The sequence below is a fragment of the Lemur catta genome, chromosome 2 (genome assembly GCF_020740605.2).
Source record: "Lemur catta isolate mLemCat1 chromosome 2, mLemCat1.pri, whole genome shotgun sequence".
Classification (NCBI taxonomy): domain Eukaryota; kingdom Metazoa; phylum Chordata; class Mammalia; order Primates; family Lemuridae; genus Lemur; species Lemur catta.
Window position 1 is genome coordinate 141,353,451 of NC_059129.1, and position 27,879 is coordinate 141,381,329.

At 48.7% G+C, this 27,879-nt stretch overlaps 1 protein-coding gene across 2 annotated transcripts in view; it reads right to left on the minus strand.

Moving 5' to 3' along the window:
• The window catches only part of AGPAT4 (1-acylglycerol-3-phosphate O-acyltransferase 4), a 97,949-nt gene that overhangs the window by 37,027 nt on the left and 33,043 nt on the right, over positions 1–27,879 (minus strand). For both annotated transcript variants that reach the window (XM_045544704.1, XM_045544703.1), the window contains exon 2: positions 25,024–25,290. In XM_045544704.1, coding sequence (XP_045400660.1) covers positions 25,024–25,201 — 178 coding nt within the window. In that variant the 5' untranslated portion in view covers positions 25,202–25,290. The remainder of the gene's footprint in view (positions 1–25,023; positions 25,291–27,879) is intronic.

Below are 27,879 nucleotides of genomic sequence, written 5' to 3' on the forward strand. Positions count from 1 at the left end.
GGAATTTTGCTGGGAGAGTTCTTTGTCTATAACAGAATTTGTAAGACCCACTGGTTTTGAAGTCCTGTGCTAGAGTTACTGCTGTCTACCTACCCAGGTTGGTGTACACACCATCTCTCCACCCCATATAGAGCTTTTCGTTTGTTTGTTTAATTTTCACCCTGCCCTTCTTTTGACCTTCTAAATTCACACTGAAAACATTTAATCAGGGACTCTTCCTGCTACTACACAAAGACTTGAATACCATTCATGTAAAAAATGGTAATAATGATCATAAAAACGGTTGTCACCTCAGAGCCAAAGATGCTCACGTGTATTGTTGATTCCAGGTTGTTAAATGTTTAAAAACAATTTTAGACTCTTGAGTTGACTCTACTTTCTCAACTCTAAATACACAGTCAGGAATATATATATATTTTAAAAACTTAAATTTTTCTCAGTGTGGCTCAGAGAAGTTGAATGCATTTAATCTTCGCATTCACAGTGTATACAAAGAGGATTGTGAGTTTATTAAACATTTTGTCTATCTTTCTATATAAATACAGGATATATATTAAAAATGTCTGAAATTTGAGGCAATGGTCTCTAAGTCAGTTCAGACAAAGTTTCAATCACTGCATTGTCAAAATGTTCTTTAATTGGTCCAGTGCCTAAACTTATTATATTGGACTTAATAGCAATGAATGCCTCCAATGTAATATTCATACAGCCAATTCTATAACCAGCTCCAGCTTTCAGTTACTACTTAATCTCCCACCACAAGTCTCCCTTTCAGCTATATTTATCCTTCAGCTGAAGACAATTATCTAGAAACCGCGCTCAATTCTTATTATCTCATTATCTCATGATTAAGTTTAACTCTCCCAAATTTTACAAATGCTAATTAAATCTTAAAAGGCAAACAAAATGTCAATCAAAACTGATCTATAGTTGTTTGTCATCAGCAGCTGTAAAAAAAAAAAATTGTTCCCTCAAATTCAAAGAGCGCAAGTGCTGCAGTGCTGAGCGCAGTAGGTACCTACTCCGACGTGGTTGGGAGCAGAGGCAGGAACCTTTTTCCCTCAGAATTAAACTCACATTTTCAGTGAAGCAACGCTTTGAACGATTCTTTATTCCTGTTTCTCTGTCATACTACTTTGTGATTATGACCCAGTCAGCCATAAGAATAATTTCAGTTGTGGTTTTAAAAAAAGAGGTAGGATTACCCCCAAATTAGAAAGTTAACAAATTTAAAAATAAACCTGGTATGAGCAACGACAGGGCACTGTTGATCAGAAAGCAGGGAGAGACGGGGGCTCCCGCTGCTGACGCATCGGCCGCCTGTCTGGGCCGCGCAGTGGGGAGTCCCAGCAGCACAGCAGGGCGGCCGCTCAGACTGGAGGAGTGGTTCACCCGCACCGCGATCCTACAACGCCTGCCTCCTGCCTGCCCCACCAGACGTGGGCAGGGGTGTCCACCGCCCACAGGGCCCTGTGCCCGCCACTCTGCAGGCTGGCTCAGAGGAACCCAGGCAGTGAAGCCCCGCGCTGAGAACCAACCCAAAGCGGGGCACCGGCAGCCACAGGCTCCTGTCCCCGCACTTCCCGACGCTGAGGTCAGAGCATCCTCTTCCTGCGTAGATGCTGGGCACTAACTCAGGCGGTATCAAGAATGACCAAGAGGGACACTTTAAGGTCAAAAGCCTGAAAGAGCAGCTCCTCCCAGCCAGAGACGGCAGAGGCACATCAAGAGCCCCTCCCATCGGCAACTTATAATGTGTTTATTTCTACTCAGATGTCTCCAACTACCATGGAAAATCAACCAGATAAATATCTACTTTTAAAGCGAGAGGCAATAGCATTTTCAGGGGGTGGGGGCACGGGGGAGGAAGGCAGCATTAAATTTCCTACTGGATGATCACAAAAAATCAAAACATCAGGTTGAAGGTAAATTGATTTTGAGAAATGCAGTAGAGGAAAAAAGCTACTATAAGAGTTGAAATTACAATAACAGCAACAAACATGCTAACATAAAACCCTTTTTGGTCTTCTTTTCAGAGTTGTTTCTTCTAACATAGAACATTAAAATAGTTCTTCTTCTAGACTTCTGGTTCTGTGATAAGATGGAGTAGACACACTTCTTCCACTAAGTACAGCTAAAAACCTTGGACATTACATACAAGATGAACATAAGAAGGCTCTGAAAGGTAGGGAGAAGACAGCAAACATCTGGGGACCACCTTGGGATCTGAGGGACAGTATGGCGGCAGTTCCCCGTGCTCATGTGTTTTTCACATACCCCAGCCTGAGTGCTGCTGATGCCGGCAACATGGACAGGCCAGCAGGACACACACAAAAGCCCCAAGAAAAGTTTTCTCTCTCTCTAAAGAGCCAGGAAAGGAGAAGTCTAGCAAGACAGAAAACTTCTAGATAATAACTGCCTGACTCCAACCAAATGTTGTGGAAAACCGTGGTCCCACCCGAATCCCCAGCAGCACAGGCCCAGTGGGGAACTTAGGCTTTCCGGCTGCAGTGAGGAACACTCCTCCCAACTCCCACCCACTGGTTGGTGTCAGAGAAGTCCGAGTGGGGAGCTGGAACTTTCCCCATCCTCCACTGGTAATGAGACCCCCCCGACCATAACAAAGTACTTCTCCCCTCCCAGCCAGAGTGGTGTCAGAGGGGCCTGACGGGGAGTCTGAGCTCTCACCTGTACCCAGCAGTAACGAGACACCCTCACCCTCCCAGGCGTCTGTGAACACAGCGTGGGAGACCTGGACCCTCCCTGTCACCTGGCAGTAACAAGGTGGTACCCCTTTGCCCTAGCGATGCAGCGTCAGAGGAAACCTACTAAAACAGGTTTGAATAAGATCCAGTCTCATAACTTAATAGCCAAAATGTCCAGGATACAATGGAAAAATCACTCAACATACCAAGAGTAGGAAAAATCTCCACTTGAGTAAGACAATTGATATATGCCAGCCCTGAGATCACACAGACATTGACATGATCTAACGAGAATTTTTAAATGGCCATCATAAAAATGCTACAACAAGCGATTACAAACACACTTGACACAATAAAAAATCTTGAAAAATAAGCAGAAGAACCAAATGGAAATTTTGGAACCAAACAAGCAATTAACTAAAATAAGAAACTCAATGGATGGGCCCAACAGAAGGGAGGGGACAGAGGAGAGGACCAGTGAACTCAAGGATACAAGAGGAACGAGCCACTCTGAACAAGAGAAAATGGGCTGAAACAGTCCCAGTTACTGGATGGAACGCTCCACTCTACATCCTGGGGCTATTTCCAATGCAGATGTGAATTAAAGAGTCTTGAGTCTCTACCAGATCTTTGAAGACAGAGTTGATCTGTTCTGCAGAGAATGGACAAGGAATTAGTGACTCTAGAAATCCTCTGGAGGTAAAATTGCTATGACGACTTTTGCTGCTTAAAAGCAGTAATGAAGAGATAAGAGCTCCTTCCGACCCCACCTGGCTCCCTGCCAGTACCAGCGTCCTGCCTAACCCTAAGGCGGGTCTGTGAGTAAACAAACCTCCCGAGTCCGGTGACCAGTCTCCAGGGATTTTTGGTACCAGCTGTCATGCAAGGCGCTGGGCTGTGTTGTGAGGATGCTATGAAGCTGGGTAAACACATTTAGTAGGAAGATAAAACGAGTGTAATGCAAGGAAACTATGCTTTCAACAAATACTAACTAGTGCCTGCGGGTGTGAAGCACCCTCAACAGAGATCCCTGTCACAAGCTCAAACTCCAGTGAAGTGGGGACATTCAGGAGGTAGAGACAGATGACAACAAGCAACCACCATAAAAATGAATAAATACATATATTAGAAAGTGACATTCCGACACCAATTGAGTATCAGACTGAGGTGGGGGGAGGGGATGGGGGTATGACTACATGGTGAGTGCAATACGCACCGTCTGGGGAGTGGACACGCTTGAAGCTCTGACTCGGGGGGATGGGCGGGACATGGGCAATATATATAACCTGAACTTTTGTACCCCCATAATAAGCTGAAATAAAAAAAAAAAGAGAAAGTGACATTTCTCTGGCGTGAGGAGGATGGGGATGGAACGGAGGGAGGTGGGGTACTGGGCAGGGAGATGAGAAGTCACTGGGAATCAGAGTCAGTGACCCAGTGGCAGAGAAAAAAAAGTCCTCGAACAAGCAAGCGGTTGAAGGGGGAGGGATGGACCCGAGCAGCAGGCTAAAGAAGTGGTGACAGTGGTGTGCCCCAGCCAGGGTGGGAGACAGTTCCTTGACTAGGAGCTCCAGGCTTGGACGGATAGATTCAGATTGTCCAGGACACGCCCTGAAGACGGCTACCGTGTACATTCCTAGGAGAGGAGATGGCGAGAGCTGAGAGAGACAGCAACAGTCACTTCCAAGGCTCTGACCCCCACCTCCCACTCCTGCTAGTCTTGCTGAAACAAGGCTAGGCTGAGTTCCAATTCTAATAAGAAAGAAACTGTCAGCATTAGTTTAAAACACAGATTTTCTGAAAACCAAGTATGTATTTTAAATTTGTTTTTTTTTTTCTGTGAACATTAGCTACCAAGAAAAACACTGCAGTACTAAAAGTAACCACACAGTATTGAAAGAAATCTCTCCAGATGCCTCCTATGTGGAGCTCACTTTACAACATGCTCTCGTATGTTTATCGTGTTTCCAGCCTTGGCAATACTTCCCTTCTGTTCCCACCCTGAACTCCTTTTGTTCTCAACAGTTCAATGAAACACACACACACACACACACACACACACACACACACTCATGTGTGCAAATGCACACAGCCCAGCCTCGACATCTACAGGTTTGTTTTTTCCCCATAGTATTCACAAAATTTAAGACAAAACCCAATAAAGCATATAACAACCCCTATCTCTTTTGGTCACATTTGAATTCACTTAACCATAACAGAAAATGCTTACATTGAGCAACTTGGTTGAAAAAATAATGATCATTTATCATTTAGATTTTGAAGATTCATAACTATAGAAAATAAAACTAAGAAAAAAATGTAAAAGAAATATAATAGTTTTCAAAAGAAAATTAATATTTGGTGCTGGTTGATTTCAATAAAGAATTCTTTCCAAAGTATTTACATAAGGCATGGTAACACTTAATTTTGAATTCCATCCATTCATAATTTGTAACAATTCAAAAAGAAGCCAGGATGAAATGTATAGCTGCCTAATGGGACAGGACTGTCAATAATCAGATGAAACAGTGTAATCAAAACTACCACTGGGGGACAGAAGCAAAGTGGGAGAACCCACACTGCAGAGAGTCCCCAAAACTATCGTCACAACCTCATGTTAATTACTGGGGAAAATGCACTCACTTCAAGCCAGGCAGGCTGGCACTGGCAATGCAAGTGCAAACCACATGGGAGAAGCTGGGTTGCCCTGAAACCAGCCCGGTGGTAAGTGATCAGATACTACTGTGGGGCTGGAATGAGGGCGTTCCTCATCAAAGTGGACCTGTGACCTGTGAAATTAGTTCCCTCCCCCGTGGAACCCCCTGGAGAAGAGCTGAGTCAAAGACTTGCCCAGAGGTGATTGGCTGCTTTCTCTTCTGTCGGGCTTAAATTAATCCATGAGCTCATATCAACTTCTCTAACAGCTTGTGGCACAGTATGTACCCCGGGGCTGGGTAAAAGGGCTTAATTACCACGCATTTATGAGGAAAGCGTTGGGACCATAGAACAGAGGGGTCTGGAAGCACAGGCCAGGACAGACCGGAACTAGGGAGGGCGGGATGGAGCCAGACTCCACATCAGAACCCAACAGGCCCCTAGAGGGCAGAAACCAAGCCTGGGAAATTCCCAGGGGGATCTACACCCAAACGGGCAGGGAACGTGTCCTCATATACCTGCCCAGCTCTTAGAACAGCATGTAGCTTGAGCAGGTGTTCAACAAATGTTTGTTGAGTAAATGCATGAAGTTAATTAAGGCATAAACAAACGAGGGGTCAGAGACCAGACAGGATGTGCTGAAGAACAGAAATACCGGGAGACAGAACAGGGCCAGTGGTGTGTTCAGACTCCAGGGCTGGCACCCAGGAGACAGGCAGAAGCTGGGGACTGTAGCTAAGGCAAGAGCTGAGGGGAATCCCATCCGGGCAGCTCACCCTGGGGCTTTTGTGCAATCTCTGGAGGCAGAAACCACACCCAGCCTGGGCCCTGCCGGTCACTGGGTGTGCTGCCTGCAGTGAGCTGGACACGGAACACAACGGAGATGGGGGGGGGGGGGGCGCAAATCACTTCCTTGGTTTACTAGACGCTTCCCCGTGTGCACTACAAAGGGTCTGTCAGCACCACTTCCGGCTACCCAGGCCTCAGAGGAGCTACCGGAGACTTATTTAATTACCAGGCACTCAGACACACCCGAGAGTGCACAGTGCCTACACTCCGCTGCTAGAACCCTCCCGGGAAAGTGCCTGCAAAAGGACAACAGGAGTGCAGCCATGCCTCACTTAACAATGGGGACACGCTCTGAGAAATACATCGTGGGGGACTTTGGCAATTTCATCGTATGCACACGATAGAGTCCACGCACACACACCTAGATGGTACGGCCTGCTGCTCCCAGGCTCCCAACCTGTACAGCATGTCACCGCACTGAATCCTGCAGGTAGTTGTGACAGTGTAAGTATTTGTGTATCTAAACATAGAAAAGGTACGGCAAAAATGCGATATTATGATCTTAGGGGACCACCGTTGTAAATGTGGTCTATGGACCGAAAAATCAATGTGTTGCATGACTGTGTTTCCAAACCATGCCTTTGTCAGCTTCCAGTCCTCCTCTGCCAGCTCTCCGTAGAGAGGGCAGAGGTAAAGGCTACGGGCCTATCTGCAGTGTTGAAAAATCAGCTGACTTCATATCCAGCTTGATAGCAATAGTCTTTCCTTTAGTGAGGCTACCAGCTATGCTCTTTATGTAGTATTAACATTTGAACTGCTGAGTTCAACCCCCAAAGGGACCATCTAGATGCTCCTCATTTCTACAGACCTGAGAACAATTTTAATGCTCACGATTGCATGAGTCTGTAGAGTTTGGCAAGATACATGGGTGATTGTACTTAATTCACAGCCCCACTCCTACATAACTCAGAGCATTGCATTTGTAATTTGATGCCTAGTGTGTAAATGTCTCCACAGAGTTAGGTTTCCACATATCTGTGGGTTGAAAGTGTTTTCATGTCCCAGTGGGCAAATCTGTGCCGGATCACAGGCTCCCTGAGGTCTGGCTCACTCCCCTATTTCCCACACTCTTGAGTTTGCAGAACGTACGCGCACCCCAGCGAACGTGGCCTGACTGACGCACTCTGGTCCCACTCCCAGTATCAAGTCCCGAAATCATGGCCCTTCGCCGCCAGTGTGGTTCTCAGGTCTGTCTCTCTGGCACATATTATAGGCAAAAACCATATTTTAAATATGGTTTTTGAATCTAAAACAGTCTTTTAAAATCTAAACCAGTCTTGTCTTTATATCTCAGAGTCCAGCACATGCTTGAAATACGAAGATCCTTGCAAGAGCTGAGGGGTCTACTCACTTGAGCCACCCAGTAGAATGATCTCCACTACCTCAAAAACCAAAAAAAAACCCCCACAAAATCCAAGGTTCCTACTGATAGCTCACACTCTGAAAGTCCCAACATCACAGTCACCGATCCACTACAATGTCTCCGTTTTGGGTAGATAAGCCCACCCTTTCATTCACCCAGCATGGCCTCTGGATCCATCTCCCAGACTGAGTAGCGTGGACACGAGGGGCTGTCAACCTTCCTCTGCCTCAGCGCTGGAAAGCTGCTCTCTCAACGGCTCCAAGTCCAGTTGACAGGGATTAAAGAAAACAAACAAAAACCGCCCTTCAACTACAGCCAAATGCGCAAGGCTGCCAAGAGCTTGCTTCTGCCCTGACTCGACAAGGCTCCTTCACAGCCCAACAAAGGAGCCTGTGACACTTGCAGACGCAGATACAAGCTGGCGATGTCTCTGTTCAAAGAGCTCTGACCCCACCCTGGGGTCATGGGGTCAGGTGGGACTAACTCAACGGATGACGGAAGCAAAGCGGTGAAGCTGGCAGGCTCTTGGAGGAAGGCAGCAAGGAGGGAGAGACAACAACATCCCCGTCTCTGTCCCCAGCAAATGTCTGCAACCATCTGCAGACAACCCCTGCAACCTCCTTCGTAGATTCTCAGGCTCAGTTTCATGAGTGTAGTGAAACGGCATCCGTGCAATCGTTCCTTCCCACCTCACTCCCTCTGCTCCACTGTGGAAGCTCAAAAAATGCTCAGGCAATGTCTGACCCCACAACACTCTTAGTTCAGGTGATCACCCTCAGCGGTCCCAGCCTCCTGTCTTAACTTCCCCGACTTTCCTTCTGCGACGCCTGGATTCACCTCTGCCCACCTGCTGCTGCTGTTCTCTTGTTGAGCATGTTCTTCACCTTCAGACTTGCCTGTCCTTGCCACAATTTCCTGTTCGGTGGTTCATCACTCTGGCCTGACTCCGCATTCCAGCCGTGAAAGATGAGCAGAGAGAACGAGGTGGGATGCCAGGCAGAGGCGGGTGAGCACAGGGCAGAGACGTGAAGGGACAGGAGAACGCTGTCGTCCTGCTTGGGGCTTGGAGCTGAGCTGGAAGATGCAGCTTCAGGTCATGAACCGGGCCCCAGTCATCTCTGGGTCCCCAGCACCTGAAGCACAGTGCCTGGTATGGGGCAACAGTGGGTGCTCAATACATGCTCATCAAATTGAATTCGAGGGCATTCCATTACTTGAACATGTTTTTTAAAAAGTTGCTGGGTGCCAGGTGGCAGATGCAGCGGGGAGGGCTCTGGTGGAGGCTGCTACTAAAAGCCTGTCACGACTTCCCGGGACAAACAACATAACCAAGCCCAGGAGAAATCCTCTCCCCGCACATCCCGAGGGTCCAATCACACTTGTACTAACCCGGTATGCGGGTGGTGGCGTCTGCCTGCATTTTCTCTCACTACTCATGCTCTGCTCTGGTTGGAGTCGTGGGTATTTAATCTGTTCCTTTCTGTTTAAAGAAGCTGGCTGCTGGTGCACAGGAACGATCCCACATTTGTGAACGTCACGATCACCCTGGTGAAAGGCAGGGGCAATGACTCAGTGCGGCACACTTGGAACCCCAGTGAGAAACACTCACAGCCCAGGAGGAGGACTGGGGGTCCAGCGCCCAGGCACACCCACTGGGGACGGCTCTGGCTCCCACCAGCCCTGCGCACACCAGTGCAGTTCCCGACATCGACAGCGAGGGACTCGCTCTCTCACTAGACTGTGATTGGGTGGAAGGATGGGGTCTCCTCATCACCTCCCAACCCCCCTCCTGGCACAGAGCACAGTGAGGTGCAGACATCTGCAAAGGCCGTCTCAGTGGTCACCCACTGCCCTGAATGCTCTGTGATGGCTGCAGTCCGTGTCTGACCAGCCCAGAGCCCTTTTCTTCTGGTAAGAGAGAGAGCCACATGCTCAGGGGAGGACGCAACCTGGACAAGATACTGCGGAACTCCACCCCCGTCCCACCGACCTGCTGGGAAACGTTTGAGAACCAGTTCTCAGTCCAGGGTAGGAGAAGAAACCCTGATTTATAGCTTTGCCAACTTCCACAGTGTGAATATTCCCACCCTGGTCAATGTCAGTATGAGATCACTGAATGAGAAGTTGGAAGGGACGTGCTATAGCGCACCATGATATAGCATTTCTATCATGCAAATACAACAGTTATCGATAACCTCAGAGCAGAGATAATGGTAACATATAGTTTCGAGTATTTGTTACTTTTGTTTCCTTACACAACATATTACACATTTGTAATGGCTACTTGGTTTTGTGAGCTAACACGCTTCTGCCTTTTGCTTCAGCTGGTGGGGGTCAGCTCCAGGCAGCAGGCATCCTGGCAAACTTGCTCTTCCCCTCCTCTCTCCTCCCCCAGAGTCTGGCTGAAGACATTCCCTTTCTGGAGCCTTCCCTGACTTGTCCGGCCTATAGTAACTCCTTTTTCTCTCTGAAATTCTCTAATACTTAAGTCTCTACTACATTACTTAGGAATTAGCTACACAATCTTATGTCTTCCCGTGTGTGTTATACTGGTTTCGTGGCTGAGACTAGAAGAGTACTCAACACATAGGTGTTGGTTCATTAAATAATTATGATGTGAAAACACTGAAATGCAGTGAACCCACCTGGGTCTTCCCACCCAGAGCAAGCCTGGGACAGGGCTCACTCCAGGCCCCAGAGCGGTCGCCTCTTTCCTTCATTCAACCACTTAGAGAGGGATCCCCGCTTCCGTGCCAGGGCAGTGCGGGCTACCAGCTCCGCAGAGCTCACCCCTAATCGGACACTGCTGCCCCCAGGAGCTCACGCTGTGTCTGCGGGGAGGTGAGCACTGCACGGGGGACAGCGAGGGAAGCACAGGGAGGTGGTGGCTCACCTCTCCAGCGTTTGTGGGGAAGGAGCCACCATGAGTTTTATAAGCCATGAAGGAAGTGTTTCAATGACACTGAGCAGGACTTCAGATTAAGAAACCCGATCCTTTAACAAAACACTGACCATCACCCGTGCGATGCACCTGCCCGAGTGCCTTCTGTGGCACATCGCTTCATTCTCTGCATGTGGCAAGCCCTTCCTTGACTTCTCAGAAAATGACAAGCCTCACACACACGTCACTCTGATGCCGATGACAGGAAAGGGGGCCTCCACCCCCACACGCCCACCAGTAATTCTCCCATCCAGCCAGGTCCCAGCTTGCACGATTGTGCGTCCAGTATGAAAATTACCTCCAAGGACAGTGCTCAGCCAGAAATATGAACCCTCTAAACAAAAACTTAACTTTTCATTTTTTATTACCATTGGATTTATGCAGCTCCTTTCTTTCCACCAAGAAATAACTACTCGCCGAAGCAACACACGTGAAGGTTGTATGTACAAAACACGAGACGGTCAGCTGTTGTGTTTGCTCAGAGCATTCGAAACTAAGACATCGCTGTAGAGTGTCTGTCCAAAGATGCTCCTTATGAACTGGGAAGAGGTGAATTCTTAGGACAGAAAGCAGTATACATATCAAATCGAAACCTGGGGGTACACATTGCCATGACCCCCCACTAGGACTACAGAATGAACGTGCGCTTGTTCTCATTCCAAGGGGGTTAGGCCTAGGGGTCTGTACTTTGACCAAAGTTAGGGTGAACAACATGGCCTGGTTTGCTGGGACTGTCACGATTTTAAAACAGAAAGTCTCACGTGCTTAGTTCGAGGCAAACTGGGAAGGTTGGCGCCCTAAAAACCGTTACCAGGCAAAATGGTTACCACAGGGAGCCTCTTTCTGACATGTTTCCTCACCTCCTGGTCAATTCAAAACATGGTTTTTCTTGCCTAAGGTCTTTGATCCTGTGGTTTTTAACAGAATTTGTTACGTTCATCCCTCTGCCTGTCTGATACCATGCCAACATCTCCCTCCATTCATGCACGAGCAAAATGTTTGAGCTTTACTATCTCTTTGTCTACTCTAGCCTTACTGATTTTCTATCCTACACATCTGAAACAAATCCCTGTTCTTTCGTTAAACACTAACAGTTACCTCATCAAGTCTTCAAAGAGTCGACACGCTCTCATCAGCAGCTGGTACGTGTGCGGCAGCTGCCCAGCAGCCCTCTCTACCCGTGATGGCTCTGGAGCCAGAGAGATTTTCAAGGTCATCCGAACATTTCCTCCATGCACACGGGTGGTTTGAAGAACACACTGCAAACCGTCCCCCTGAACGGTCAACCCAATCCACGTGGAACTCCCAGGGGAAAACACGCTGTTTGCTGAGGCTCCTGGCTCCATCCTGGACGGCTCTAGCATTGGGGACCTTTGTGTGCATCTCTGGTGGCTTTCTGAGGTTCTAAGAATGCCGCGAGTCCCTCTTCCACATGATGTCCCTCAAACGTGTGGACACAGCTGTGACGCCTGTGGCCGTCCCCACAGCCCCCAGCACCTCCTCCCGAGTCCCACTGAGTTCCTGGTCATCCCATCCGCACACTCCCCAGGTTCGCAGAGCTCCCGTTCAGGGCATGCTCGACCCCATCTGCCAGCGTGACCGTCTGACTCCCTGGGGAATAGCTGCAAGATACCTTCCCCTCACGTTCCCAGAGCCCACAGAGCCAAGCCCAGGTGGTTAGGCCGGTGCACGGAGGCCAGAACTGCAGCTCCAGATGCACATAACCGTAGCACCAGGGCACGGTCCCCTCGCCCATGGCCCTAGCGTGGCACGTCCATGTCAAATCTACCCCAAAACAGCACAGAAACTATAAAGGGAGCCGTAGGTATGTTCGAGAATAACTGCTCTCTCTACTCACTGCTTTCCATACCATGTAACTATATATGCTGGGATGGAAGAGGAGGATAGTATATATTCTACCACAGTATGATGAAACACTAGCTATCAAAGCATTTCTAGGATTTTTTTTTTGCAAAAACAAACTGTGGAAGTGAGGAATATTTTTAATCTAACATCTACCCTCCTTTCTGGGGAGGAGAGGACAGGACTGGAGAAGGGAAGCCTCAAAATGCTTGAAAATGCCTCATACTCCATCTGGGCCCAGGATAAACTGAAATACAGGAAAATGTGAAAATTCTTTTTGCCATTAATATTCCCTTTGCTTTGTAGCTTGTTTTTAATGAAAACTATTTCCGCCTTACTTCAAACTGTGCTATTTAAATTCTGTTTCCAGTACACTGAAACCAAAAGCCATAGGCTAAGGCAGTGGTCGTCTAATGTTTTTGATTCTTTTAGAAAAAATTCAATATGTGCCACTAGCACACACAAATTTTACAATTGTAAAAGTCATATTTTATATGATTTATAAAATATTTATCCTCCCCAGGGAGATTGATATGATAAAAGAAATACCAATAGGAGTTCCAAGGTTTTCTTTCTCTCCCCCAGGGACCTGTCAGGTTTGCCCTGGGAATACTGCCCCACTCTGAATACCACACACAACCGTCTTACAAAGTTACAAGACACCAGAGTCAAACTTGCAACCCTCATTCGAAAGCCGTAACTTAAGTCACATGTGAAATTTAATGCTTCCAAAAACAAACGGGCACCTTGGCTGAGCATTTATTTATTTATAAACCATATCAACAGCTAAGACAACTTGCTTTAGGCCAAGCACCCACTCACACAATTCAGGATCACATCTGTGTTCCCAAATTTGCTGTCTCTGTAGTGAGCCCATTTCAAATTTGGCGTGGTCCAACTCCCACTTAAAATGTAATGACCAGGGGTCACAGATCCACAGAAGAACACACACACATACTTAAGACATACAAATGAACTGTTACTCAAAATAAGTAAGGCGTGCTGTAACATAGTTATGTTCTTCTTTTTAAACACTTACAAATCCAGCGTCCTTCCTCACACTATCCTTTGACTGAATCAGCTTCATAGGATGAGACCATTTGGATATTTAATATGCTTCTAACCACACGGGCTGTGAAATCACCTGACGCATTGAGCTAATAACACACGGACGTGATCAGCAGCTCTCAGTCCCCACACCCTTCTCCTTCCCCCGAGTAAACAAAAAGGTGTTGGCAGAGAGGGCTAATTTTGTAACAAGCATCGTGTGGAAAAGCTCAGCAAAGTAAAAACCCAATTCCGAATAAAACCATTTCACTAGGAACTGGGCCAGAGTGCGACAGTGAACAGAAACACTCACTCTGAGCTGAGCAGACGTCTTCCCTGATACTTCAGGATCTAAAAATGCAGGAGCGCCCGGAACAGAGCAGACTGCCTGGGTGACAGGACTTCATCTTGTAATTTTTTTTTTTAATACAAAGCAAAAAGAGGAAGAAAAGACTTGTTGCCCTCTTTTTGGCCAAACAGAGAGCTTGCCAGTACGACAGACGAAATACTGCCCTGCGGGTGGGCAATGCCCACACCTGATTCGTCATGGGTGTCCCTCTCCTGTCACCCGTTAGGCCTTTCTCCAGGTTTGAAGGACAAACCTTTTTATTCTACTTTTCCTAAGCAGATTGCTTTGGTGGTTAGCCAAGCAGCTCTGAAGACAGTGTATTTCAAGAGATGATATAAATGCCAGTTGAACATACTGTGCAAAGAATACAGGTGGCAGAAATGGACGAGTCTCCTTCAGGCACCGAAGCTCTACCCCGCAGCCGGCCTTCCCGAGTGGCATCGCTGCCGGGCCCAGCAGGGCTGCTGCCTCCAGGTGAGGCTTCTGTACAGCGTCCATACAGCTTGTCATCTTCTTCCATGGCCACTGTCACCAGCCCCACTTCAGTCATTTGAGTTCCTGACTGTTAAGAGGTAGGAAAAAGGACGTCTTGGCTTGGTCCACAGATAAAAGCAAGGCATTAGCAGGAAACAGGGAGAGGGAGAGGAGAGAGAAATAAATACGATATTAACACGTGCCATCTCTCACTGACTGGGACTTCACTTTGCGCTTCACCACCACGGTGGAAGAAGCAAAGACTTAGAAAGCAGAGTGTATTTGCTTCCTGAGGCTGCTGTGACAAAGTGCCACAGACTGGGGACCTTAAACAATGGAAACCTATTGTCTCACAGTTCTGGAGTCCAGAAGTCTAAGATCGAGGTGTCAGCAGGGTTGATTCGTTCTGAGGGTGTGAGGGAGGGTCTGTTCCCTCTGTCCGGGCTTTTGGGAGCTTTGGGTCCTCAGGTATTCCTTGGTCTGTAGGTGACATCCTCCTTGTGACTTCACAGCGTCTTCCTCCTGCATGTCTTTCTCTGTGTCCACATGTCTCCTTTTTGTAAGGACACAGTCACACTGGATTGGGCCCTACCCTAGAGACCTTATCTTAAGTTGATCATCTGCAAAGACCCTCTTTCTGAGCAAGCCACATGCATGAGCACAGGGTCAGGACTTCAATCTCTTCTTGGAGTGTGGGCGGGGACACCATTCAGCCCCGAACACCAGCACCCAGTTCTCACAGCCAATCTTCCCTCTGGGTTCTGCTCCACCGAACTACTGCAATATTCGTGATGAGAGTTGACCACCTCAGCACAGGTCCTGGGAGGGCACAGCCTGAAACCTCTTCCCTGGTCCCCACCCAGCCTGGAGGAGGTAGTCAATTGATCAATCAATCAACAAAAGGTTCTGAACGAATTTCACAGTTTATTCCACAAACAGCTCACTGTATATTTCCTACCCCCTTCCTTACGCCATTCCCTGTTTCGTTTTTTTGGTGTTTGGGTTTTATTTTGTATTTTTTTCCAGTCTATAAAATACATGTTCATTGCATAAAATGCAAGACATTCAGAGAATATAAAGACAATTTTAAAAATCATCTCTAATTACAATTCCTAAAAATAGCACTCTAATAAACTTACTTCCAGTCTATATTTATAAAATTGCTATTAGATTGTACCAAGGGTTTTACATCACGCTATTTTTACTTAATATTATACTTGGGATATAACACGGTTTAAGGAAATAATGACCCAGTGGGGTATCTTTCTATAAAAGATTATGTGTGAACAGATTTTCTGCATCAAAAAAAAATTAATAGTTTCTCAAGGCATATTTTGAGAAATGTTGCTCACGGAGAAACAAAAATAAAGTGCTTGGGATTTCTGAGGGATGAATACAGGAGGTCTCTGTGCCCACGACGGGAGCTGCCGCTGGGCACCACCGTGCACACGCGCAGCCTCCTCCAGGCCTGCACGCTGCTTCTCAGCCCCTGCTGACGCCAGCACACGCCCTTTCCTCCTCTTGCCAACATGTCACAACGCCCTCTCATTCCTCAACACCAGGCTCGGATGCTGCGGGGACGTGGCTGCAGCCTACAAAGGACGGAAGGGCTTTCTCCGCACTCCCCGTGCACGTCTAGCCCAGCGGCTGCCCCACGGCCTGGCTGTGCTGTGGCCCCACCAAGAGCAGCAGCTGCATCCCCTGCATCTCTGCGCTCCAAGCGCCTGCCTCCCCAGGAGGTAAGGACACAGTCACACTGGTTTGGGGCCCACACTAGTGACCTCATCTTAAGTTGATCATCTGCAAAGACCCTCAGAAGCAGTTTGCTGAACGCCCCATGAGCGGTGACAGGCATTCTGCGGGGTCACCTCTGGCTGAGATAGCAAATCAGCATGCGCGGGTTTGATCCTAGCAGATGTTTGCTTAACATCGTCCGGGGGTGTTAGAATGAAAACTTGCATGGCATACTGTAGTCGCTTATTTCAAAATGTAGGAGAATCTCAGCTCACCCACTAACTGCTTGGCCTCAGACAAATCATCCGACCTCTCTGAGCCTCAGTTGACTGATCTGCGAAGTGGGGACTTGCCTGCCCATGGCGCGGTTGTGCAGGTAAAGCAGGTGGTGGCTATAAAAGGTTTAGCGCATTGCCTGGCAGACACCTGGTATGTAGTCAACACTGGACGAATTGTGGCAGGTGTAACGATCAGAGCTGAAAATAGCTACCAGTTATGACTGACTTCTCTTGTCATTTCTCCGTAGCCCTGTGGAGTGTCAACTCAGAGGCTGTAGGTTGAGAGCTTGTCATTTACAATCACCAGTTGGACCCTGGCCTCACCTTGGGAGCCTGGGCGGGGCTGGGTGGGGCAGAAGAGTGAGGCTCTGCGCCCACAGACTTTGGGTCCCCGTCTTAGCCCTGCCGCTTCCTGTGTGGCCCTGGGCAAGTCACTGAGACTCTCTGTGCCTAAGTACGCAAACCAGTGCCTGGAACAGTAAGTGCTAAGTATGAGCTAGCGAAGGTCTGTAGGATAAAGGGACGGAATTGGGAGGCCTGATTCCTCTTAGCTTGCACGTGCCGTGATCCTTTCATTTTTCACCATCTACCATTCTGGTATCATTTAAATTCAGACACCTCAGTTCCCTGACTCGATAAAGAATTTTAAGTAAGATCTAAATGAAAGCAATTTCAAGATTGCTTCTGCTACATTCCATTTGGTATGCTGACTCGCTAGCCTGGTATGGTTTTGTTTTTTTAATACTATCCAAAAAGGCTCACTAAGTGAAAAGAAAATGGAACAAGGTCTGTTTTGCCCAAATACGGGACAGACGGCATGGTTCTGTTCTGTTAGTAATGACTGGCGTAACATGCGGCAGGTAGGACTCGTTTTGTAAGATTACGGTGAGGTCTTTAGGAAACCTACTGCAAGCCTCGGGCCCGGGACGGGGGCTGCCGCGGCTTCCCACTGTTTCCCCAGCACCAGGCACACGGTGCCTGGCACGTACTAGTGCTCAGTAATCTTGTCGAGGAAGTCACCAAAAAGCTACTTAGATTCACTGTAGCCTTCTCGTCTCGTGGACCTAGTTATGGATTCTGGGTCATCACCTGGGTCCACGGGGAGATACACCCCTCAGAACCAGAAAACAAAAGAAAGGAGACTGCTCTCGGTCCCCTCCTGAGGGCACCCCCGAGACTGAGGGGCCTCCCGAGGTGACGCCATCACAGTGAGTGACACCAGGGAGGTTGGGCTGCATTTGCCTCTGCAAGTCGTGGAGCAGGGCAGGTAAAAGGCACCAGCAAGTGGCAGACGTTTGAAGAGGAAAAGGCTGTTCCAACAGACGCTGCGCCCCGTGCTCGGTCCAGGGCGAAGGGCTCTGCCTTCGGGTTGGAATCGCGGACCCACAGGCGGCAAGAGCCATGGGACTTGTCAGGGGTCTTTTAAATCCTTTCAATCTTTCACCTACCAAAGCCGCAGCAGTCAGTGAAGGGTCACTGAAGGGAGCGAGCGCCAACTTTGGGAGACTGCGCTGATGTCAGTCTCCAGCCAGTCTTCGGTCCTCTCCTCTGGGACGGCCATCGCCACCTGGGACTGGCGAGGAGGAGTCAAAGCGATCCCTAGCAGAGGCGGTGGGTAGGTCCTATCCAGCTGCACATTTTGGCATCTCAAAGATGGCAATCAAGGGGGCAGGACTGGGGGGTTTGGGGGACAATCTAACAGACCCTTTTATCTGACATCTTGGAGGTAACTACTGTGACAAGTGATGGAGTCTAAAACTGTATGGCAGTGACAGAGCGCAGCCCAGCTTGCACTGGATCGAGGACACGCTGCCCTGCCGTTACCCAGGCTGGGGAGACGCAGAGGAAGCTAGTGGCTGCAGAGGGGACTGGGCTTGCTCTCTCAAGAAATGCCACCGCAACGCCCTCTCTGAGGGATCACAGCTTTCTTGCCAACAACAGCCCAGACCTGCCTTGTATTTTCATCCTACGGGGTCCCCAGCGGTTGCCTCAGGACGGCACATGGTCCTACTTAACTTCTGCTCCTGATTCCACTCAGAAAGACCCCTGAGGCAGGCGATCCCTACTCCCTTAAATGCTCCCCCCTAAGAGCCGGGTACCGGAGGGGAGTGCGTCTGCATGGACGGCTCCTGGGGGCAGCCGTGTGCCTCTGAGGGTCCCCTGGCCAAAGTGATCGTAAGCAGCTCCCCCGACAGGCAAGTCTGGGGAAGGATCAGGTGTTGGCTGGTTGCTAGTAGTGCCAGCAGCAGTGGTGCGGGCCGGTCCTGGGGAGGGCACCTGTCCAGCCACAGCTGGGCCCCTCCACTCCCTGTCGGGGGGCACCGCAGGGCACGTACAGCCCAGAGCTAGGCGATGCCCCTGGCCCCAGAGGCCCTGGCACGGGTGGCAACCTTGATGGTGGTCTTCGTAGAGGCCCACATGGAAGTGCAAGATGGCTGAGTCTCTGTGGTCCCAGTGGCCTCCTTGGAGCACCAGGACAGGAGGTCCAGGACAAGGCATTGAACTTGGAGCCCTGCACAAGCCACAGTGGGACTGGCTGCACAGGGCCTGAGTGTCCGTGTTCCGGTGCTGCGGGTCCTCCCCAGCTCCCTCCTCGGCTTCCCGAGGGTTGGCCCAGGCACCTTTGCCCACTACCCCCTTCCACCCCAGCTCTGCCTCACCCCAAGCCGGGTGACCCCTGCCCACCACATCCTTTGTGCGTGTGGGCAGACCCTGGGGGCTCTCAGGTGGTCCCAGAGGCAGCTGGAGGGGGCCTGGTTCCCACTGCTCGTTTCCTGCCACGCGCCCCCTCCCCTCTCCCGCTGACTCCGGCGGGGGCTGCAGTGACTCTTCCCCAGGAGGCTCCCCCCTTTCATTAACTCAGCATCAACGGGTCATCAACGGGTTAGGGACATTAATTCCCCTGCATACCCTGCCCAGCAGCACCAAGAGGGTGGGAGCGCCTCATAGGAGCCCCGGGCTGCCTGGTGGCCACTGTCACAGAACTCTGGGGCGTGTGGCTCGGCCAGGCCAAGTTGACAAGCATCACAAAGCTGCCACCCCAGGTCCTCCCCCACTCCTCAGAGAGTCAAAGTCCTCGGGTAGTGTGGGCAGTGTCACGGAGCTAGGTTAATTTGGTACAGACGTTTGACCCACAGAATTTACACATTGGTGACCTCAGAATGAAAGCGCTAGACCATCACCCCCGCAGCAGCCTCCTGGGCCTGCCTTGTGTCCCAAGGGGCCTAGCGGAGAGGCTGTCAGACTGTGCTACCTCACAAGAGTCCCCTAGGCAAAGCACGGAAAAAGGTCATTGTAAAAAAAAAAAAAAAAGATTGTTTTGTTTTACACTTTACTGCATGATTTGAAACGTAATGTGCAAGAGGTGCTTGGTGGATAAGGGGGAGGAAGCCCCAATCCAGGCCTTGCCCGGCAGCCCCCCAGGCCGGCAGGAGAGGGACCCGCCTGCCGGGCTGTGGGGTCAGAAGGGCCCACGCGGGCAGGGCGTAAAGCAGAGCCAGGCGCTGCTCCGTCTCCACCGCGCACGGGGCAGACTCGGCCGCACCAGCGCTGGTGCACCCCACGTTATGAGCCAGGCCCCAAAGACTCTTTCTGCTCCACCAGCTTCACCTGGTCAGGTCTTCAGACCTGCAGTGACAGCTGGGTCACAAAGCATGAGCACTCGAACAGAGTCATCACCGAAGGACCCGCACCTCTGCCCAGAGGAGGGGCTCGACACCGAGCCGTCCACCCAGCCAGAGACCAGACTGCTCTCAACAATCAGCGCAGCCTCGGGCTGGGTGAAGAATCCGCCTTCTCTCAGGAGAACGGACCTGACTCCGCTCCCTGCGGCCTTCCAGCCGCGTGCCAGGATCGGGAGCCTGGCTACCCACCGTTTCCTCCCCTCCCGCACGCACAGCCCGGAGGAAGCCGCTCCTGCCGCGTCACCACGCGCTGATGGACCTGCCAGATGGGCCGGCAGACCGACTTCTGCCAGGCCTGCTGGCCGCTGCGCAGCCCTTCTCAGGTGGCAAATCCGCAATGACTTGTGCACCCCGAAGCACGCTACAAACGCTGGTACCCTTACAGCGACTCGACATCTGCTCCCGCAGGGCACCCGCGGCCGTGGTGTGAGTGCACAGCCTGCCTCCCTCCGCTCCGCCTCGCCCAGCCCACCCCCACCCCACACATGGCAAATAACCTGGGCGGGGTGGGGGCTGAAAGGGAAGGTAAACGGCTTCCCGAGAGCCAAAACAAGAAACTCTAAACCCTCTGTTAGGAAAATATTGGGATCTGGGTCAATTCTATTCCAGTCCCTTTACTTAGTTGAGCTTTTACAGTTCCCTACCCAAGTAACACACCACGGTGGGAAGAAAGACAAGACCCCCTTGCCCACCCTTCCCCACGCTCCCCCCAACAGACACACGGCCCAATCTTCATCCTTAATTTGAACGATTCACAAAGCGCTCTTTCATACAACACCGCATGCTGCTTTTTCGGCCAGTCATTGAGATCGGTCCTGTTCCTTGGACTCGGAGAGCTGCGTGGCTCTCGCGAGGAGACACAACCTCAAGCAGGAGGGCGAGGTGTTTAATTTCGCAGCCCAGTGCTCCAAATTCCGACTCCCCCTCCACACCGTGTGGCCTTGCCCGTTACAGGAACCATGTGGAGCTGTGGGTCAGAAAGCCGTCCAAAACCACGAGCCTCCCGGGCCAGGAAAACGGAGTGGGGGCTCAAACACGCAGAACTGGTGCAGCAGCACGGAATGGGAACTGCAGCATCGGGCTGGGGGGACAGTGGGCTGGGGGGACAGTGGGCTGGGGGCACTGCGTGGAAGGGGCCTCTCTGTTTTCTTTCATTTCACCAGCCCTTTCCAGGGCCCTGAGAGCATCTGCAGTCTGCCTCACCCCTGTTTTCTTTTCTTTTTTTTTTTTTTTAAACCTTGACATTAATAGCTTCTCCTAATCTTTCTGTTTTTTTAAACCCACAATGTCAGGGGGAAAAGAAAAAAACAGCCAGTCTTGGCCACCTTTCCCTAGAGATTAACAGGCATATACTGTACAGTGGAAATGTAATAAAATTCTACTCTTCACCCCCTTTTTCTAACTTTCTTCTTTTCACCTTAAAGACGACGCTGGCCCATCCTCCCCTCCCTGAGCAGCCCACTAAGCCCGCCTGACTTGGCCTTCCCTGCCTAAAGCCTAGGCAAAAACAAGACAAAGCAACCCCCTAAAACCAGCCGTCTTAGATTAAATTACTTTCAAGTTGTTATTCGTGTGGTGGGTCCTTGCCAGTCGACTAAAATTCTCTGCTCGGTGGGGCCTGCTGGGAACCAGGCTGTTTTCACTGCGTTTTGTCTCATTTGTCATTGGTATCACTGTGGCCTTCTGCATGAGCGCCTCACCATACCAGGGCTGGGGACCGCTTTGAACTCACTCCGTACGACACGAAGCTCTTAACAAATATTCAATTACAAAGGGACGATGACATAGCTCTGTTAGTAAAAAGTGAGCAGGGTGATGGAGGGGCTGTGTCTCGAGGAAACAATTTTTTTCTGCCTCTTCCTTAGAAAATCAGCTGCAAATGGTGAATGCTGCTGATTTTCTAAGCTTAGAATGATTCATATGCCAGAAGACACAATTAAACCCACGAGCAGTTTCTGTCTGAGCTTGGAGGGAGCGGAGGAGAATTACGGCACAGGGAGCTGCGTCGCTATCTCCTATGAACACTGCAGACTTGCCCCAAACCGTCACCTATGGATGGTCAGTGGCCCAGCAAAGCTTCCAGAATATTCTGTCTTGTCACATGTCTTTGGTTGCTGTGAAACAACTCAGGCTCTGAGGAACTCTGTCAATTACCTAGAGCAAGTATTATGAAAGGAAGAGAAAAAGAGGACAGCTCTGCTACCTAACACCTCCTGGGACACCACAAATGGAGAAACCTGCACAGGGTGGGTGTGGTCCCCAGTGTGAACTGACTCATGGCAATGGGGTGCCCGCGAGCCACCCCCAGGACGGCTCAGCCTCCCCTTCTACCACATGCTCTTCCACGAGCCAAGACTGCTCCTCTAGAGGGAGAAATCTTCCCTTTCCCCTCCACGTCGTTATAAAATGTCTCTGCTGCAGCCTGACCCAAGGCCCACGGAAGCTTCCTCCGGGACGGGCACAGATCACCGTGGGAGGCTCCTGGAGGGAGGTGCTTCTGGGTCCTTCAGTAAAACTAGCCTGCTCACCCTTCGCGTGCCATGCACTGAGACGCCAGCTGTCTTGGGTGTTTAATGTTAATTATCGAGTTTCATTTGGAATTTGTTCTAAATAATTTGATTTGTGTTGGGTAAAAATCCACCTTGCTTTCTGAATTTGTTACATGTCTCCATTTCCACCAGAGACGAGCAGGCTAAAGCATCCTCAGAAAAATATCTACATGATCCTGCCATCACCTTCGTATGTCTTTACCACCAACCAAAATGAAAACATAGTACGCTCAGGAACTCCGATCCCAAATCTTATTTCCTACCCCTAACTCCACGTGAGAAGCCCGATTCTTAACCATCTGCTGGAAATTTGGACAAGGGTTATGACTGCAAACATACAGGATTGATTTCACATTGCAAACCGACAGATTTTGGAACCTCCATAGGTGCATGCAAATTATCATATAAATGCAGGTTTCAGTGAAAAGCGCAGTCAGCATTGCTTTGAGAAATTTAAATTCTGCTGAAACACAAACCTACTGCTGGAGGGTAAAAAGACGGTTAAAATTATAAGGTAAATCTCAGTCAACTATCTCCTTTCCCTCAATTATGTAAACTCTTCTCTCTTCAAATAGCTACAGCTCCCATTCCAGGCCATCTCCTACTGTCTCTGCCCCACTCTGACGCGTTTTTCCTTTCTCTGTGCCCCTGAAGAGGCTACACACTAGGAGACGAATGTTAAAGGACATGACAAGGAAAAGTACCTCACACAGCGCTGGACTGCACTGGTGGTCGTGCCCAACAGGCCACAGACAGGTGGATTAAAGACATTGTTTTACAATTATAACTCAGCTTCATAATCTTATGGAAATTTTCTAGACATTTATGTAAAGCATTCTAATATAAGATACAGCAGGTCTTGCACTCAAGCCATGTAAGAAATAGTATCTGACATATTTGCAACTTCTGAGTTGGCGAAAGAAATCATGAATAACAACTGTCATTTTTTCCCCAAGTTAGTACTTTGAAGTTTAACAAATAAGAACTGATTGGATCAGCAGTAACCTATTTGGATAATTGTACACAGCTCGTATTTTGACTGAAATTCAAATTTGATTGCTTTGTTTAAAGGGCATCAGAAAGACATTAATAATTTTGGGCCAGGCATGGTGGCTCACGCCTGTAATCCTAGCACTCTGGGAAGCCGAGGCAGGAGGATTGCTTGAGGCCCGGAGTTCAAGACCAGCCTGAGCAAGAGCAAGACCCCTCATCTCTACAAAAAATACAAAAATTAGCTGGGTGTGGTGGCACACACCTGTAGTCCCAGCTCCTGGGAGGCTGACGCAGGAGTTAGCCAAGGTGACAGAGCAAGACTCCGTTTAAAAAAAAAAAAAAGGTATTAATAATTTTGTATTCTTGGCATAAACTAAATCTAAGGTAGCTGAGATTTCTTAGATACTTCATTTGAAGGAGCTCATATTTTGAAATCTATTCATACCCGTATATACGATTGCTAATGATACACAACTGTGTGTTCTACTTTTGAGAGTAGCTATAGGCTAAAGGTTAATCATCAGCAACAACAAAACACATCTCTAAGACATCAGCATGCACTGATTTCATCTTGTTTTTTTTTTTTTTTTTGTGGTTTGAGGCACCATCTATTTGAAAATAACCCTTGAACCAATGGTGGCTGAGAAACAGGCACCTCTGCCTGGGCTGTTTTTACAGTAATGGGTACCTGGACATGCAGGACCCGCTTTGTCACTCTAGGATGTCACTCTAAGAATAACAACGACAGTTATTCTTCTCTTGGTTGGGAAGTGACAGGACACTCTGTTGGAAATGGGGGTGGGAGGATTGAGGAGAAGAAAGGCAGGGAGAGACATATTTCATCTGTTTTAATTGTTGAAACTCAGGCCAGTTGAACTAGTCATGTTTAAAATAGCCTAGCATAATCAAACACAAACATATACATAAACGAGTGTACATAAGGGTAGAAATCTGAGTAGGGTTGGTGGATTGTACCAATGTAAATTTTTGGGTTGGAATACTGTACTCCAGCTACATGAGATGCTACCATGGGGAAACTGGCTGAAGTGCATATGGTATTTCTCTGTATTTCTTACAACTGCATGTAAATCTACAATTATCTCAAAATAAAAAGTTGAAGGAAAAAAAACAAGGAAGAGAACAATGTAGTATACTGCCATTTTGTTTTTTAAAAATACATGTACGTATCGTGTGTGTACACACATAAGAGCCACATATATATACTATTTCCATAAGGATAACAAGAAATCATTAATACTGATCGCTTCTGAGGAGGAAACTAGAGAAACAGAGATAGAATGCATGTTAACTTTTTACAGTCTACCCTCTGTGCCTGCTGGGTTTGGTGCTATTGGCATTACTCATTCAAAAAATAATTTTTGAAGAATAAGGACAAAAATAGCCATTTCAAACATAAAACAAGTGAAACCAAAAAACAGCTTAGCATACAACGCAAGCCCAATGAACCCACATCAAGAGCCATAATTCTGATACACACATCCCCAGTGAAGATGAAAATACAGAATTGTAAGTATCTTACGGCTTGAGATGCAATAGGACAGTCTGCAGTTGATCTTCCTGAAGAGCTGCTTGTTAATCGGCCAGAGCACGAGCGTGAGGAGCTGGATGGTGTTGATAATTAGCCCCGAGGCAATAAACACGTAGCAGAAGACCAGGTGGCACAGGAACTGAGACTTCAGCAATCCAACGAGGTCCATGATGTGTGGCTGCCTTTATTCAAAAATAAATAAATACCCGCAGTAGAATATTTCCAGATGGAAGAAAGATCCAGGATTCAGGAAAGCGTCTAAAACACAAACCAATATTAAACATTAGCAAAAATATGATATGCTTTTATAGTCCAGAAAAAAATGCTCCTCAAAGACAAACATACACTTGAGGTTAAACTCATTGTACGCTCATTGATTTATTTTTATTTAGTCAATGTTGATATAGTGCTTACTTCCTGTTGGGTACAGTCCAAGCCCTTTACAAATAATCCTTCCTTTAATTCTCCCAACACCCTCAGAAGTCGGTACTTTTATGACAGATGAGGAAGCTGAGGCCTGGAAGGTGACACGCTCAGCCAGCGTTCTCCAGCCTCCCCACTGATCCACGGCTGAGCCAGCCGGGAGCCACGGCCCCACCTTTGTGGCTGCTGCCTATCCCTGCTGCACTCTGGGGACAGGGCCTTCCCTCCTGGCCTGAGTCCCGTCTCATCTCCCTCCACTTGCTCTCATCCGTCAGACCCCAGCTTACCCCTCACTTCCCACAGGACTGCCTCGAACTCCAGCCTGCCCTGGGCGAGAAGGGCGGGGACACATCTGGGGTGGGCCCCAGTCCCGGAGTCCCCTGCACTAGTACGACATTTACCACACTCTGCTACTGCTTGTTGAGTTTTTCACTTTCCTCCCCTGCTCTGCCAACCTCTCCAGGACCACGATTGCCTTGAAGATCGTGGTCTCCCTAGCACCTTAGAAGCGTCACTGGCACTTAATTTTTAAAAAGTATTTGTAGGATGATTTAATGAAGGAAGACAAGGGCTGAACTTCGAGGGTATCAGTAAACACACAAATTAACTATGAAGGTAAGGAAATGACCCCCGCTGCTCCCTGGCCCGCCACCCCCATGCCTCTGCCATCAGAAACAAACTCCACACACACAGAGCAGCAGCACTCACAGTCCTATGTCCGCCTCCAGAGCCAAATGGAATAATGAAATGGCTTTATGGCTTGGGAAATAAATGGTTTTCTTTGTGAAAAAAGGTGAAAGCAGGAGTTTCAAACACTCTCAAGGAAAAGCCAGCTGAAGAGCAGCGCAGTGGCTTTCCCGGAGCACAAGGGCCTTGCGAACATCCCAGGAAGAGCTCACATTGCAGGACAAACCTCTGACAGGAAGGGCTGCGGGACCCTAGATTTGTTACACTCTTTATCAATAACACCAGCAAAAAAGAGCGACCTGTGTATAGCCATGCCTCGACTTGCAATGGTTCAAGTTAACGATTTTCAACTCTATGAGGGTGCAAAAGCTATGTGAACATGGCAGAAACCCCGCGTACGCACACCGCCATTCTGTTTTTCACTTTCAGTATTCAATAAATTACATATCAGCACTTTATTATACAATAGGCTTTGTGTTAGATGATTTTACCCAACTAGAGGCTAATGGAGGTGTTCTGAGCACATTTCAGTTAGGCTAAGTTAAGCTATGGTAGAGGTTGGCTGAGTGTATTAAATGCATTTTACACTTACAATATTTTCAGTTTACAGTGGGTTTATCAGGATGTAACTCCATCATAAGTCAAGAAGCATCTGTAATAGTTTCAGATATATTATCTCATTTTAAGGCTCCCATGAATACCATGAGATGAGTATTATCATCCCACTTTTCAGAATAAGAAACTGAGGCAACTGCAAGATTAGCTGACTTGCCTAAGGTTGCCACAATGGATGCCTGACCGTGGGGCCCAGCTTGAACTCCAAGCTCTTTCTCCTTCGCCTGCCTGGGCTGTTCGGCTCCTGAGGTGTGGGGAGAGGTTCTCCTGCACTCAGAACTCCTTTGGCACAGCAGCCCCGAAACTACCCCAAGAGCAAAAGACAGTGCAGCCTCCAGTGAAGTCCATAATGGCAAATTATGCTGAGAGAGGTAAAACGAAACTGGCTCCTGGGCCATCCAGGTGGTTCTGAGGACGGTCTCAGGCATAAGGACAGTCAGAGGGAGGCAGGTTCCCACTGGCACACCTGCAAGGCAGCTGCATGTCTGCGAGATTCCTACGCATTCCTGATAGGAGAGAAGTCGGACCCCTTGGCCTGATTTCCCTGAAATCAGCTTAGCTGAGACACCCCATTCTTCAGGTCCCAGAAGCTCCACTCTCTGGCACCCATGCAGGCCCTGCAGGTCTGAATCATCACATCTCTGGCCTTCCCCACATGGCATCTCCATGGACATTTCCAGGTTATAAAACTCCTCACTTAGTTTCAGCGCTCCCAGTCTCCCTGTAAGGGACAGGCATTAAGCTGGCAGCTCACCCTCCACGCACTGGATTCCAGGAGCCACACAAAAAGGAGTGATTTGCACTGGTTTACAGCTTGGCAGCAGGTTTGGTTTGATGTTGAATATTCATGCAAGTTTATTCATTGTCCCTGGACTAGCCACTCACAGCTTCGAGACAACGTGGCCAGAAAAAATTGGATTCTTCTCTATGTTTCTGGGGTCTAGCATTTATAAAATAGTTGACAAATCCTTTGCTTTGCTGATTTAACACTAAGAAAAGGAAGTCAACTGACATGGGAGATGCAAGGGATTAAATGCTGCCCTCCTCAGTCTCTAGTGCAGTATTAGGGCATTATGGAAAAAATTTATTTTTTTTCCTTATAAAATTTCAAGGACCACCATG